The sequence below is a fragment of the Theropithecus gelada genome, chromosome 7a (assembly GCF_003255815.1).
Source record: "Theropithecus gelada isolate Dixy chromosome 7a, Tgel_1.0, whole genome shotgun sequence".
NCBI classification, from domain to species: domain Eukaryota; kingdom Metazoa; phylum Chordata; class Mammalia; order Primates; family Cercopithecidae; genus Theropithecus; species Theropithecus gelada.
Genome location: NC_037674.1, coordinates 17,233,202 through 17,246,627, shown reverse-complemented (window position 1 = coordinate 17,246,627; position 13,426 = coordinate 17,233,202). Strand labels below are relative to the sequence as shown.

Sequence of the window (13,426 nt, the reverse complement as noted above, 5' to 3'; positions counted from 1 at the left end):
CCAGCAGCCACCTGGCTCAGTGGGGGCTGGAAGCGTGCGGGACCCCCAAGGGACAGTGGAGAGTTTGACCTGTCTCTGTGGGTGCCAGGCTGACCAGTGGGGAAGAGATCCTGTTTGCAGCACCGTCCGAAGAGCAGGCTGAGAGCTGGTGGCGAGCCCTGGGCAGCACTGCAGGTGGGCTTCAGGGGAAGGATGCGGGGAGGGCGGCTGACTCCCTGGGCCCCTAGCGTTTTATGCATCCTCAGGTTTCACAGTTAGCATCTCTAACCCCTGAGAGGTAAGTTGGACTTACTGTTTTTTCTCAAAGAATTTAGGTTCCAGAGAGGTTAAGCAACCTACCCAACATCACACAGCTAATTAGCAGCAGAGATGGGGCCAGTTTTGACCCCCAAGCTGTGTCCTGGTCCTGTTCTGCCCCTTTTGGAGTTGGCCATTCTGAGACTGCCCCAAGCCCTTCCTGCCAAGATCCTCATGGACTGTTCCTCCAGGGGCTTTCCAGGCTCTGTTCTGTCTGACCTGGGGGCTTCTTTAACCTTCTAGTCCTCAGACAACTTTGAATGTCACCACTCTTGAGTTGTTTTGCAGACAGGAAGCAAGCCAGGTTCTACTTGGAGGAATATATAGACAACCCCTTGGACCACTTTCTTTCATGGTCAGCGTGCTCTGCCGAGGCTCCATGTGGACACAGTGTGTTCAGGGAATGTGTCTGGGATCCTAGCTCTGTCTCTGGTTCCCCTGGACTCTCCTCTCGAGTCTGTCTTTCCAGAAGCCCAAAGGGCTCTTGAGTTGTTCGGCATTCCAGAATCCCCCACCTCCTAAGAAAGGCTCAGCCCTTCTTAACTCACCTGTGAGGAGTTTTCTAAGAGGCAGGACGCATGGGGGGAAAACCTGCCCACGAGTGCTCAGCGCACCCCGCACCCCCATGTGGGAAGGGCCTGGCATGGCTAGGCTGCCCAAGGCTGTGCTGAGCCTCCAGAAGCTGGAGGAAGGAGCAGCCAGACTTGGCGCCTGCAGATGGTCTGGGCCGGGCTAACAGTGGTTATTCCCTTGTTCTGCAGCCCAGAGTCTGAGCCCGGAACTGAAAGCCAAACCTGTCAGCTCTCCGAATGAGTGCGCGACCAAGGATGCCCGGCCTGGACATCTACTCAGGTGGGACACACCTGGGCGGGGGGAGCAGGGCGGGGAGCCCTGGGCTTCAGTGGCTGGCAGGTGCTGCCCTCTGAAGCCTGATATTCTGGGCCTCAGACTCTCTGTTGGGCTGTGGGGAAATACTACTGAACACTCAGCTGCCCCTGCCCACTCTCAGCTGAGAGGAATCCAGGCCACAAGGCCCAGATTTCCAGACTCAACAGCACTCCCCTCCCAGGGCTCACTCCATGCCCTCCACAGTGTGGGCTCCCTGTGCCCCTCCTGCTTGGCTGCTTGGAGGAGGGGCAGCCAGGTTTCCCTCTGCCTGGTGCTGAGAGCCTGCCTGGGTTTGTTTCCCGGGGGCCCAGGCCCTCCTCACTTTCCTCCCTCCTCTCTGCTCTCCAAGGCACAGCACGTTGGCAGGATGGCCAGACCCTGCCCCACCCTTGTTCCAACCCATTCTCTAGCTGGTCCTCCCCTGCTTTCCCCAATCCCCACTCCCCGGCAATGGAGAGGGCCACTATGTCCTGGACTGCAGGCGAGGGAGGAGATGCGAAAGTGATGTATAGCGCAGGTGGCTCTTACCTGGCTCCTCGGTCCCTCCTTGTAGATCCCAGCATCATTTCGATGCTCAACCCCCTCACCCACATCTCCTTCCCCTCCAAACCAGAGGGCTTCAGGCTCTCAGCGGGGAGGGGACACCTGGGGTTAGGTGAAAATGGAGGAGGCACTGGAGACAGGCACATCCTCCGTGCATGGGCCCCATGGCAGGATGAGCCTAGACATGCACATGCATATACAGCTGTGTGCCTGGAGGGCTCATACCACAAGCGGTGCCAGCCACAGCTGTGGTCTCCAGTGTAACCATCTGCTCCCAGTCCTGCAGGGCCCAATATATGATTTAGATGATGTGTTGCTGATGAGACAGGCCTTGTCCTGGACACGGTGGCTCCTGAGGCTACCAGGACAGCCATTTCTTCTGCTGTCTCTAGCCCAGGGCTGGGGTCGCTAGACCAGCTGACACACGTAGAGTTGGGTTATGAGAGTCGAGGCAATTTCCACCCCCTTACCCACAGCTGCTGCAGCGCCTGTCAGCTCTGGAATCCACTCCCACGCTTACTCTAGGAGGCTGGCTGGTCCAGGGGAGGGCAGGGCGCCAGTGTTTGGAGAAGATTCTGGGGTGGCCATACCCTACTAAATTCACTCTGTTTTCCCAACAGGTCTGATCCCTGAGGTGAACCCCAGGGCAACACCAAACTTCAGGGCCACAAGCGAGGACGCGTCTAGGGGACCAGAATGAGACCCAGCCACAGGCAAAAGGGCTCTTTCCCGTGGCTGCTTCAACCCAGTTCCCCAGGCCCAGCTTCTGGAATAGACAGTTCCTTGTTATGAGATGGCTCCCACCATGTGGCAGGAAACAGCCATTGCCTGGCCTCCCCCTGCACTCCTGTCTGCGTGAAGAGAAGACGTGTTCCAGCAGAGCAGGTGGGCAAGGCCAGGGCTACCCCAGGCCCACGTGGCCGCCTCCTTGCTTGGAGGGGTGACTGAGCACAGGTGGATGTGGACGTGTGCAGAGAATCTACTCTTCGGAGGAAGCCCACGCCGACGAGCGAGCTCTGTACCAGCCCTTGCCACGTACAGCCAAAAGCCTAGAATGACATGGCCCTTCTCCGCAGTAATAACAGCTGGTCTCAGATAGCGCCTCACATGTGTATGAGTCTGTAATGTATCAATTGTTCCATCTCACCTTGTCCAACTACTCAAAGTAGCGCAGAAGGGAAAACAGACATGGGCCATGGGGTTTTGGGTGATACACAAATGGGCTCGGCCTCCTTACCCCCCCTGCAAACTGCTGAGGCCCCAGGGAGCTCCCAGCCCTCAGCATGGACCCTGGGACAGGGTCACCTGAGCCCCAGCGGCTCTGAAGCACTGGGTGGTGACAGTTCCCACCTGCAACTCAGCAGCCAGGGAATGAATGAGAGTCAGGGTGGCAGGGCCAGGCCATCACTGGGGCCTGCGCTGCCGCCTCCGCTGCACTGCCTGGCGCAGGGCCTCCAGCAGCTGCTCCCGGTTGTTGCAGACATTGTAATGTGTCAGGCGCAGCAGCTTGTCCACATCCTCCTGGCTATAGGTCACCTTCGTGTAGTGGTAGGGAGAGTCCACTGAAGACAGGTTCACCTCCCCAGCCGCCGCCTCCTCAGGTGTCCGCTGGACCCCTGTGGAGAGAGTGGAGCCTGGCATGGGGGAACACGTGGGGAAGGTGGGTTTGGGGATGCACAGGGGACGCAGGAAGTGTGGGAGACTAGGGCAGCAGGAGGGGGAGGTGAACAGCAGCTCACCAGGGGCCGAGTACTCCCGGAAGGAGTCGTTGACAAGAGGGAAGTGCAGCACCGCAGGGGCTCCGGGGCAGGTGGGGTCAGAGAAGGTGTGGCACTCCCGAGGCTGGAGCTGCTCTTCAGGGCTGGGTGAGATGGGCGGGAACGGGATCCCCTGCTCCTGGCAGAACCGGCCCAGGAGCTGCAGCTGCTGCAGGGCAGGCAGAAGGGGCTTCAGAGGGACAGGGCCCCTGGTGTCCTCAACACTGGGGCTGACGATGTGAGATGCACCAAGATTCACGGACCTGGGGCTCAAATGCCAAGTCAGGGGCTCCAGTGGGGCCTACGAAGCCAGCCTTTGGGAAAAAAACGCCACACCTGACAGGCCTTGGTGGCAGCTCCTCTGGGGCTAGACGGAGCCGGGCTGCTCCCAGCACTCCAGTTCTGACACTGGGAGGCAGAGCAGACTCGGCAGGTGGGCCCGGAGGCCCAGGACCACACCTCGCAGGTCAGTAAGAGGACCCAGATACAAGATAAAACCTCGACAGCTTCCCAACTTCCGGAAGAGAATGAGCTCCTCTAGTGGCAAAGTAACAGATTCCAGTGTCCCAGTCACATGCAGTCACTGTCACAGCTCCTAAAGGAAGCTGGACCAGACACTGGACTCCAAAGCCCCTCTCTTCAGGGGGCAGGGGCCACCCACCACCTCCCATGCCTGCCCACCCTCCCCAACCTGGAAGGCTCCGTGGAGGTTGTAGTCCAATGACAGGATGAGGTCCACGTCCCGAGTGGGCTGCAGGAGGGGCAGACAGCTGGTGTTGATGAGGTAGCCAACATCCAGCAGGCACAGGTGGGGCTCCGAGGGTGTCAGCTGGTTGGGGAGCCCATCCAGAGTGGTAGCTGGAAGGTTGGGGAGAGCAGCATTGTCACGGATACCAAGGGTACCAGATTCCTGCTGGAAGGAGAGACTCTGGCCTCTGGCCCCTGCTCTCCTGCTGAACTAACACCCCCGCAGCCCTGCAGGTGGGCCCTGGGTCCCCAAGACAAGGAGAAAAAGACCCCTGCTCCAAGCAGTCCAGGGAATCGAGCTCAAAGCAGGAGAACGAGAGTGGACCGGGAGGGGTGTCTGGAGCTGGGGACTCAAGGCTCAGGTGGCCACAGGAGGACTGTTGAGAGGAGCAGGTACCTTTCCAGGTGGAGAAGTGAGGATGCTGAAAGTAGTCTTTGTGGAAATGGAGGCCACGCAGGAAATTGTGTGTGGCCTGGGCCAGTGGGCGCCGTGTCAGAAGATCGGTGAAAAACTCAGCTATCCTGCTGGCTGTTGAGGGTGGTTCTTCTATCTTCAGAAGGGGGACCTGCTCCTTGTCTACACAGGCAAGGTGGGGGTGTGGGGGGAGAATGGGGACTCCTGCATCTTTATCCCCACCTTGGTGGTGACCCTGGAGGGGGAAGAGGTGAGACCCCCCACCCCCTGGTACAGCCCCAGCTGGCTGCCTCTTGGCACCCTTATGAAGGGGCTGGAGCACCTACCCAGGTTGGCCTGGTTCCTGACCCAGCGGTCCCAGAACTGGCTGGGCTCTGAGGCCCAGTATAAGCTGTCCTGGAGGTTGGCTGCATACAGGTTGCTCCAGATACCTGAAAGAGCGGCCGTGAGGGAAGAGGGCCCCCGACTCCTGTCCCAACCCTTCCCCATGGCCAGTCCTGACCCAGGAAGCTCTTCTGACCGAGGGCCACCCTCTCTCTCAGGGCCCATTTTCCCTGCTCGGCCCAGCTTCCCAAGCCTGCCCAGCACCCCTCACCTTCTAAGAAGCAGATGCGGGACTCAGGGAGCCTCTTCGTCAGCTGCCCCATGAAGAACTCAGAGCCAAAGAGCTCAGAGGGGATGAAGGCCCCATACTTGGGAAAGCCGACCTCATAGGGAGAGAACTCGCACCACTCTGTGAGAAGGCCACCCCTCAGCCTCATGGTGCAGAGCCCTTAGGCACCTGCACCCCCACCCAGGGCTTTGCTTTAGGGCAGCCGAGGACCAGGAGGCCCAGGCCTTGTGGCCTGGGCTTTGTGCATGGGACCTAAGGCCCCTGCCTCCTTCCCAAAGGCCCAAGGGACCCTGGTAGGGTGTCAGTCTCCAGAAAGCACAGGACCTGGCCCAGGAGAGGTGGGTGTGACATCTGCCGTCTGCACACAGGCCCCGTCTCCCCTTACTCCACCAACCGCGAGGGCACAGGTCTCATCTCAGCTCTGGGGCCACTCACCCCCAAATTCGAAAGTGGACAGGCTCCGCCCCTTGGTGTTGAGGGCACAGTAGATGGGCAGAGGGTTCTGGCCATGACTCAGGGCCTCCCGCTGATCTGAGAGCTTGTGGTCATGGGGCTGGGGAAAGACGAGTGGAACCTGAACCCACAGCTGCCTGGGTGCCCAGGCCCTTTCCCACCCTGCTGTCCAGCGCCCTGCCCCAGCTCCAGCCCTGGCTCTGCCTCCAGCCGCAGCCCCCGCACCTCGTCGTGCAGCAGCGCCTCGTTGATGAGGGCCCACAGGCTGGTGAAGCAGCTTGGGTAGCCCAGGCGGGCACGCTCGGCCAGCTCCTGCCGGTACCGCTGCAGCTGGCTGGGGGCCAGCACACCGAGCTTGCTCTTGGTCACCTGGGTCTTTAGCAACTCAGTGGGCCCTGCCAGGTCCTTCTGAGACCACTCTGGGTCCTCATAGAGGTTGGCCAAGGCCCTGGGAAAAGCCAAAGCCAGAGGGCTGTCACTGAAGGACCCCATCTAGACCTCACGTGCCCTGGGTTTTCTAGGACAACAGCCTGGCAGGGACCTCCCCAGGGTCTCCTGGAGCACATTTCTCCCTGGCACGTTCATTCTCCCAGCCCTTCTAGTTTGCTCAGAGGCCTAGGAGAACCCTGGCACCAGCACCCCCTGCCCCACAGGGTCCAGCATCAGCCTGTCCCCAGCTCACCAGGTGGAGCCCGAGGCCCCGGTAATGTAGGAGACGCAATCCAAGAGGCCCAGCTCCTTCAGGCCGGTCAGCTGCCCGTACAGGGAAGTCATTGCCCGGATCCCACCACCAGTGGCCATAATAGCTACCACTGGGATCTGGAAAAGAAGACAGCCAGGCCTGCAGAGGCCCTAGGGATGGGGAAGGCCAAGCCACGGGAAGAAGGGAAGAGGAGGTAGCAGGTCAAGTGGCCACCCAGCCCACAGCTAAGGCCTGATCACAGGTCTTGGGACCAGTTCTGAGTCAGCCCTGGGGGCCAGAAACAGCCTTAGTAAGCGCCCAGCTCCTCCAGTCCTAAGGGCTCCAGGAAAAAATGGCCCAGGCAAGTTCTGAGCCTCATCTCCTCGCCCTCAGCCCCCGAGTCTGATGCTCACTTTCTGGAAGACCCAGGGCCCACCTTAAAATTTTCCCAAATTGTCATCACTCCCCCAGGAGATGGCCCAGGCTAATATGAACCTCCTGAGGCAACCCAGGACCAACAGGCCTCATGCCAGCTATCTGTCTCACTCCTCAGACAGGCTAGGCTGAGAACCAGGAAACAGAGTAGGAAAGCCAGCCCTACGAGGCAGCTCCCGTGTGGGCTCCAGGCACCTCAAGCAACACTGCCTGGGCCAAGTCCCTCCTAACGCCAGGCGAGAGGAAGCAGGGTGGGGACAGGCAGCTGCGAACTCTGGTCTAGATCAGGGACAAGCAGCTCCAGTGTTCAGCACTGAACAAGCCCGGGGACACCCCATCCAGCCCAGCCCCCAAACCTCGTCCTCCTGCAGGTCTCTGTCCAGCTGCAGGGCCTGCCGCAAGGCTGCGGCCACCACCTGCTTCCTCCTGCTCAGGAAGGCCTGTTCCTCTGCACAGGGCCTGAAGCCCAGTCGCACGGCCAGCTCCCTCGGTCTGGCAGGGGAGGGAAGAGAACATGAGACAGCTCTCAGCCCTCCCCAGAGAATCGAAAGCTGGGCCTGCCTCACCTGCACTGCCCACTGCCCACCCTCCTCTCCCCAACCCTCACTGCCACTCCTGTGTCACGAGACTGAAGTTTGACACCTAGGGAGGGTGTGTCCATGTGGACATGCTTGGGAATGCAGCAGACTGGCAGGACACAGAATTCTGTGGCCATAAGAGGCTGCTTGGGGTCCCGGGTGCAGATAGGCCCCCAGGAAGGACCTACACCATGGATCCCCCCACCCAAGTCTCGTGCTCTGTCCCTCACCCATGGAGTTCAAAAATGACTACAAAGAGGGTGGATGCCGGGTGCAGTGGCTCACGCCTGTACTCCCAGCACTTTGGGAGGCTGAGGCAGGCATATAACTTGAGGCCAGGAGTTCAAGACCAGCCTGGCCAACATGGGGAAACCCTGTCTCCACTAAAAATATAAAAATTAACCAGGTGTGGTGGTGGGCATCTGTAATCCCAGCTACTCGGGAGGCTGAGGCAGGAGAATCGCCTGAACCCCAGAGGCAGAGGTTGCAGTGAGCCAATATCACACCGTTGCACTCCAGCCTGGACAACAGAGAGACTCTGTCTCCAAAAAAAAAAAAAAAAAGACAGGGGGAGGGACAGAAAAGGGCCAATGATTCTGTCTCCGAGAGGTGAGAAGCCGCTCTCCCAAGGCGGTGGGCGACAACTCTACGAAGATCATTTAAGATCCGGCCATAACAGCTTCCACCCAAAAGGGCGCAATTTCCCCTCTTCTCTCCCTTGGTTTTCCTGCCCTCTCTGCGCCCCAAACCATGTTACCATTTTCCATCCTCACCTCCCTGCGTTTTCCAGCCAAACATTTATCAAGTGCTCCCCGGGTGCCTGGCACTGGGCTGGCCACTCACTCATCCCTCCGACCATAGGTGCTAAGGCTCCTCCCAGTTACTTCGTGCCCCCTGCTGAGCGCCAGCCTGAGTGCCTTCAGAGAGCATGAGGATGAGGGGTGGCTGTTTCTCCCCCTCACTCCTCCAGGCCTGCTCCAGCCCTGCGCCCCGGTTACTTTTCCAGGACCTTGCCCAGTCTCCAGCTAGGCCTCTCACCCTGCTTCTTTTTTCAGCTCCACTCTCATCAGGGGGTCCTGAAAACCATGAAGGCCCCCGTCACAAAGGTCGGCCACCTCCACCCAGCTCTGCTCCTCTTACCCTGATCCCAGGCGTACCACCCCCACACTGTCTCCACAGGGGCCAGGCCTGAAGCAGGGATGCTCAGAGGATACTCCCCAAAAAGCCTGGCCCCCGGCACCTGCTCAGGGTGTGGCCCACGGAGAGAAGCGGGAAGCAGGCCCGTCCCTCTGTGGCCTGGGGCCCAGCCCAGTCCAGGCACCTTGCTTCCTCCCCTGGGAGGCCAGTACCTGGGACGTGGGGAAGACAAGCCTCACCACTTGGTCAGAGGGCAGGGCACTCAGTGGCACCTTTAGTTGCTCCTTGGGGGCATCCTGTAGGTGACAAAAGACGGAGACCTAAGAATCTTTATGCTTCCGCTCCTCACACGGACCTCACCAAACTCCCACCGGCAGCCATAGAGGTATGGGAGGGACGAGCAGGGGAGGCCAGCATGGGCCCACACATGCTGCCAGCGTGCCCACACTGCCAAGTGGGGCAGAGGTCAGGCTGGGAGGAGGTGCTGAGCCAGGGTACTGGGAGGAGGTGTGGAGGGAGGGAGGAAGTTCTGGGGGCCCCACCTCCAGGGGGCGAGGCACACTACCTGCAGGTGAATACTCAGCTCCTGCTCCCAGCAGGCTGGGCAGTGGAAGCGGAAGGTGCCAGTGCCCACAGGGGCCTCCTGCGGACCCTCACAGGACCCAGGAACCACAAGCTGAACTCTGCGCTCTGAGGCTGGAAACAGGAGCCAGAGCAGAGAGGTTGAGGGCGCTATCTCTGCCCACAGAATCCATCTTGCTGGGAGGCCTGGAGAACACCTCCCTCTCCCCACTGAAATAGTCTGGTCAGGCTGGGGGTACGAGATGGAGCCCCCACCACGGTCCCCCTGAGAAGGCCTAAGGGGAAAGCTCAGGCCCCAGGGAGCCCCACAGAGAATTGTCCAATGCTTAAAGAGGGAAGACGGGCTGAGAGCCGGGGGCTGTCCCAGTGAGTTGGGGACTCACGCTTCTGGTCTCCTGTCTCCTCCAGTTGAACGTGCAAGCAGGAGAGCTCCCGGGCCTGAGTTATGAAGAGAGCCCCTCAGACACTAACCCCACCCCCATTCAGGGACCTCACCCTCCCAGCACCCTGGCTCCTGCTGGTCTGCACTTCATTACCTGGACCCTTGAGATTGTATTCCCTTAACAAACTGAAATTCCAGGGTCCCCAGACAGAGGCAGCAGTGGGCCTGTGCCTCAAGCTGCTGGCACGAGGGAGTCCCGGGGACCCCAGACCACCTCCCAGAGCACTGGTCACACTCACCACCAGAACGCCATTGCCGACGAGCTGCTCGCCACGGTCAGCCCTGGAAAGAGATCCCAAAGCCCCCTTAGTAGGAGTCCAAGTTCTCACCCCACAGAGACCTGGGCATCCCCCAGGCACTAGTGCTGTCCTTCCCACGAGGCACTCCCACCCAAACGGCCCCAGGCCCCTGACTCACAGACTCTGCAGGCGAAATTCAACTTCCAGGCACCCCTCACCCTGGGAAGAGAGCCAGAAGCGAGTTAGAAAGGGTCAGGAGTGTGCATGTGTCAGTGAGTATGAGACATGCATGTGTGTGCATGTGCATGTGGAATTTCAACCCAGACACCAGCTGGGGCTGCCGTGGAAACACCGCCTTGCCTGAGGGCTCAGTGAGAAGCTCTTGTGCCGGAACTCCCCAGCCCGCAGAGTCCCCGCATCAAACAGCACTGACAACACAGGGTCATCTCCGGTCACCAGGTCCTGGTCAAAGACTTTCAGTTCCATGACATTCTGGAGGGAAAAAGTGACAGGGCTGCAGGAGGGAGGGGACGGGAAGGTGAGCAGGGCAGTGGCAGCGGCTGGTGGGGATGTGGGTAGAGCTAGTGCTGATGCCTGGCCCACCTTGAGCTGCCTGTGGATCCTAAAGTGAAAGCTCTGGTTCCAGACAGGGCTACTGCTATTCTTGACTGTGCGTGTCTGGAGCCTGTGGCTGCAGGCTGTGGGCAGCCAGAGAGTCACGTAGCAGTCAGAGGGGGTCACTGTGGGAAGGAACAAGTGCCCAGCGGTGGCCAAGAGCCCTTCCCAGCCACCCAGACCCACTTCCTTCCATCACCTGGAGCCCCATGTGGGGTAAGACTAAGGGGAGGGGAAGTGGGGGACAGAGGCAGAGCCCCAGCTGCCACCTTCCATTCAGAAGCTCCTCTCAGCCCCCTCCTCTAGGCCCTGCCCACCAGCCCACCCGCCTCCACCAAATCCAGCCACAGCACCCTCCTCCTCAGCACCCTCCTCCTCCCTCAGCCCAGCAGAGGTGCCAGGGCGGTGCGCACTCACCTAGGTCCTTAGAGGGTAGGCGATGGGCCTTCAGGACACGAACTGTGAGCAGGCAGGTCCTGGACACCTCTGCCTGCAGAGGCGGGAGAGGGGAGACCTGCTACAGGCTGGTGAAGCCAAGGGTGACAGGGGCTGCAAAGGAGGCTGGAGCAGTGCCTTAAGGCTTAATCCTGAACCCCAGGCCTGTCCTCCATCCCATCAGAATCCTGAATCAACAAGAGCAGACATGACATCTCCATGATGATGCCTCCCAGCACTCACACAACGCTCTGCGCCGGCTCTGGGCCAAGGGCTTTGCATACATTAACTCATTTGTCGCACAACCACCGTATGCGCAGATACTATTTATGACGACCCACTCCACGAGGAAACTGAGGCACAGAGAAGCAGTCATTTGCCTGAGGTCCAGAATTGGGACTGGAGCCCGGGCAGGCTGGCTCCAGATTTATGCCTCACACGGACCTGCTTCCACCTCCTTGGGGTAGTATCCTTTAGGCTCTCCACCCCACATCCCCAGCCCACACCCCGGCTAAGGAGCTTTCAGGCTGGTCTTGGGTGGCAGGGGACATAAGCTATCGAGGGAGGGGAAGTGGCAAGTCAGGGCCTTGGGCCCCGGCTGAGCTGCTCTCGCACTCTCCCTCTACCCCTGGTCAGAAGTGCATCCTGAAAATGGGCTCTCTCCTGGGCAGGGGAGGTGGCTCCTAGCTCAGACCCCTCACAGGCTCTCGCGTCTGCCAGGTCAGGCTGAAGATGGTCCCCCAGTAGCTCCCTCCAAACCCATCCCCCGGTTCCGGAAATGCAGCCTGGCAGGCGCACCGGGACCAGCGAAGCCAGTGCCAACTGCTTCCTTTCGGCCTTCTGCCTGCCTCCACAAGGGCCCTAACAGGTCAAGTCCAGGGAGCAACCAGGTCCAGGGCAGTGCTGGAGAGCCTCATCCACCAGGGTCAGCCCAGGACCCCCACACTCCAGGCAACTGAGTCAGAGGAGCACAGAGCAGCCACTTCCTTCCAGGGCCTCAGGACGGCAGCTGGGAACCTGAGTCTCCAGGGCCCATATCCATGGTGCCAGGGAGCTGTGCCAGGAGCCCGTTCCCAGGGCAGAAAAAACTCAGGCTGGATCCCTCATCCCCAGGCCTCCTTCTCCCCTGGCTTCTGCCCACTGCCCTGGTCTTGTGGTCAATAAACTCCCCTCCCCACACCTGGAGAAGACCACCGCTCCCATAAGAAACATACTAACCAGGCCCCAGGTAGAGAGCAGGGGTCAGAGTGGGGACCCAGCACCCTGCCAGGCCTTACCAGAGCCATGAGACCGAGTCCTTAGGAGCAGGAATGATGAAGCAGTGGCCACAGGATCAAGGACTGTGGGCTTTCTGACCCAGAGCCAGGGATGTAATGTCCCAGTTGGTCCCAAGTCCCTCCCACCTGCTGCCTCTGCTCCACCTAAGCTCCACACCCACTCCTGGACCAGCCACCTGTCCAGGAAACGAGGCACCCTAAGCCTGTACTAGCGCTCCTGACACCTCTGTGGCACTCGCCAGCCATTACCACCTGGGCCTGCCCCGCCCAGCCCTGAACTCCCAGCTCTGCAATCCCAGTCCGGAGAGCCTGCTGCCAGGGGCTGAGCAGAAGGAAAGCAGGGGTGAGTCCCAGAACAGCAGCCAAGGGAACAGTGGAGTGCCCCGTCACAGGCCTTTCGCAACTCTGGCACCTGTTGGACAGGAATGCCCGGTCTTGACTGCAGGGCTCCATCAATCTGAGATGAGCACCCGGGCCCCCTCACGACAGGCAGGGGAGTGGCTGTCACATAAAACAGCCCTTCAAAGCCAGGTGCTGAGTGGCCAGGGATGAGGCCTGTGGGTTGGCACTCAGGGGCAGGGGGTTCTTCTGTCTCTAGGGCGTGGTTTGTAGGGGGTCAGAGTGTGGAGACCAACTCCTTCCTCAGAGGGACAGCCCCAGAACAGGCAGGGGCTTCTGTCCCTTCCTGCCTGTGCCTATTATGGGAAAAACAGGGGTTATCCCCAGGGCACCAGGTCCCACCTGCTGCCCCTGAACTGGGGGAGGACAGTAACCATAGCAAAGTTAGGAATAGCTCTCAAGGTCCTGGGCCAAAGAGGTCTAGGCGAGAGAGTTCCAAGACTGAGGTCTGCTTGCTTGTCCCAGGGAGGGGCTGCTGTGGCTCTCATGGACAGCGGAACTTGGGCAGCTGACGGCTCTTTGGGCCCAGGCTGGGATCCAGCCCTCACCCCCCAGTGAAGGTCACCCTGAAGTTTTTACCCGAACCTTCAGGCCCTCCTTAGAGCACAGAAGGCAACTTCAAGAGGGAGGATCACAACATACGACTCACAGGCCGGGCACGGTGGCTCACGCCGGTAATCCCAGCACCTTGGGAGGTTGAGGAGGGTGGATCACGAGGTCAGGAGATCGAGACCATCCTGGCTAACACGGTGAAACACCATCTCTACTAAAAATACAAAACATTAGCCAGGCATGGTGGCGGGCACCTATAGTCCCAGCTACTCGGGAGGTTGAGGCATAAGAATGGTGTGAACCCGGAGGCGGAGGTTGAAGTGAGCCGAGATCACACCAC

The 13,426-nt window shown here is 60.0% G+C and overlaps 2 protein-coding genes across 2 annotated transcripts in view; one reads left to right on the top strand and one right to left on the bottom strand.

Moving 5' to 3' along the window:
- The window catches only part of SPTBN5 (spectrin beta, non-erythrocytic 5), a 45,696-nt gene extending 42,862 nt beyond the window's left edge, over positions 1-2,834 (top strand). Inside the window, exons 65-67 of the mRNA XM_025390741.1 lie at positions 89-174; positions 1,059-1,149; positions 2,349-2,834. Coding sequence (XP_025246526.1) covers positions 89-174; positions 1,059-1,149; positions 2,349-2,361 — 190 coding nt within the window. The 3' untranslated portion in view covers positions 2,362-2,834. The remainder of the gene's footprint in view (positions 1-88; positions 175-1,058; positions 1,150-2,348) is intronic.
- Positions 2,832-13,263, bottom strand: PLA2G4B (phospholipase A2 group IVB). Its single transcript, XM_025390750.1, has 20 exons — positions 12,136-13,263; positions 10,841-10,913; positions 10,412-10,548; positions 10,169-10,300; positions 9,987-10,027; positions 9,809-9,851; positions 9,511-9,565; positions 9,111-9,241; positions 8,758-8,841; positions 8,447-8,484; positions 7,187-7,322; positions 6,396-6,532; positions 5,939-6,161; positions 5,696-5,813; positions 5,243-5,380; positions 4,974-5,078; positions 4,630-4,809; positions 4,177-4,343; positions 3,468-3,654; positions 2,832-3,344 (listed from the first exon to the last, which is right to left on the bottom strand). Exons 1-20 carry the CDS (start codon positions 12,142-12,144, stop codon positions 3,133-3,135), a joined length of 2,346 nt encoding a protein of 781 aa, XP_025246535.1. The 5' UTR covers positions 12,145-13,263; the 3' UTR covers positions 2,832-3,132.
- Positions 13,264-13,426: the final 163 nt, after the last annotated feature.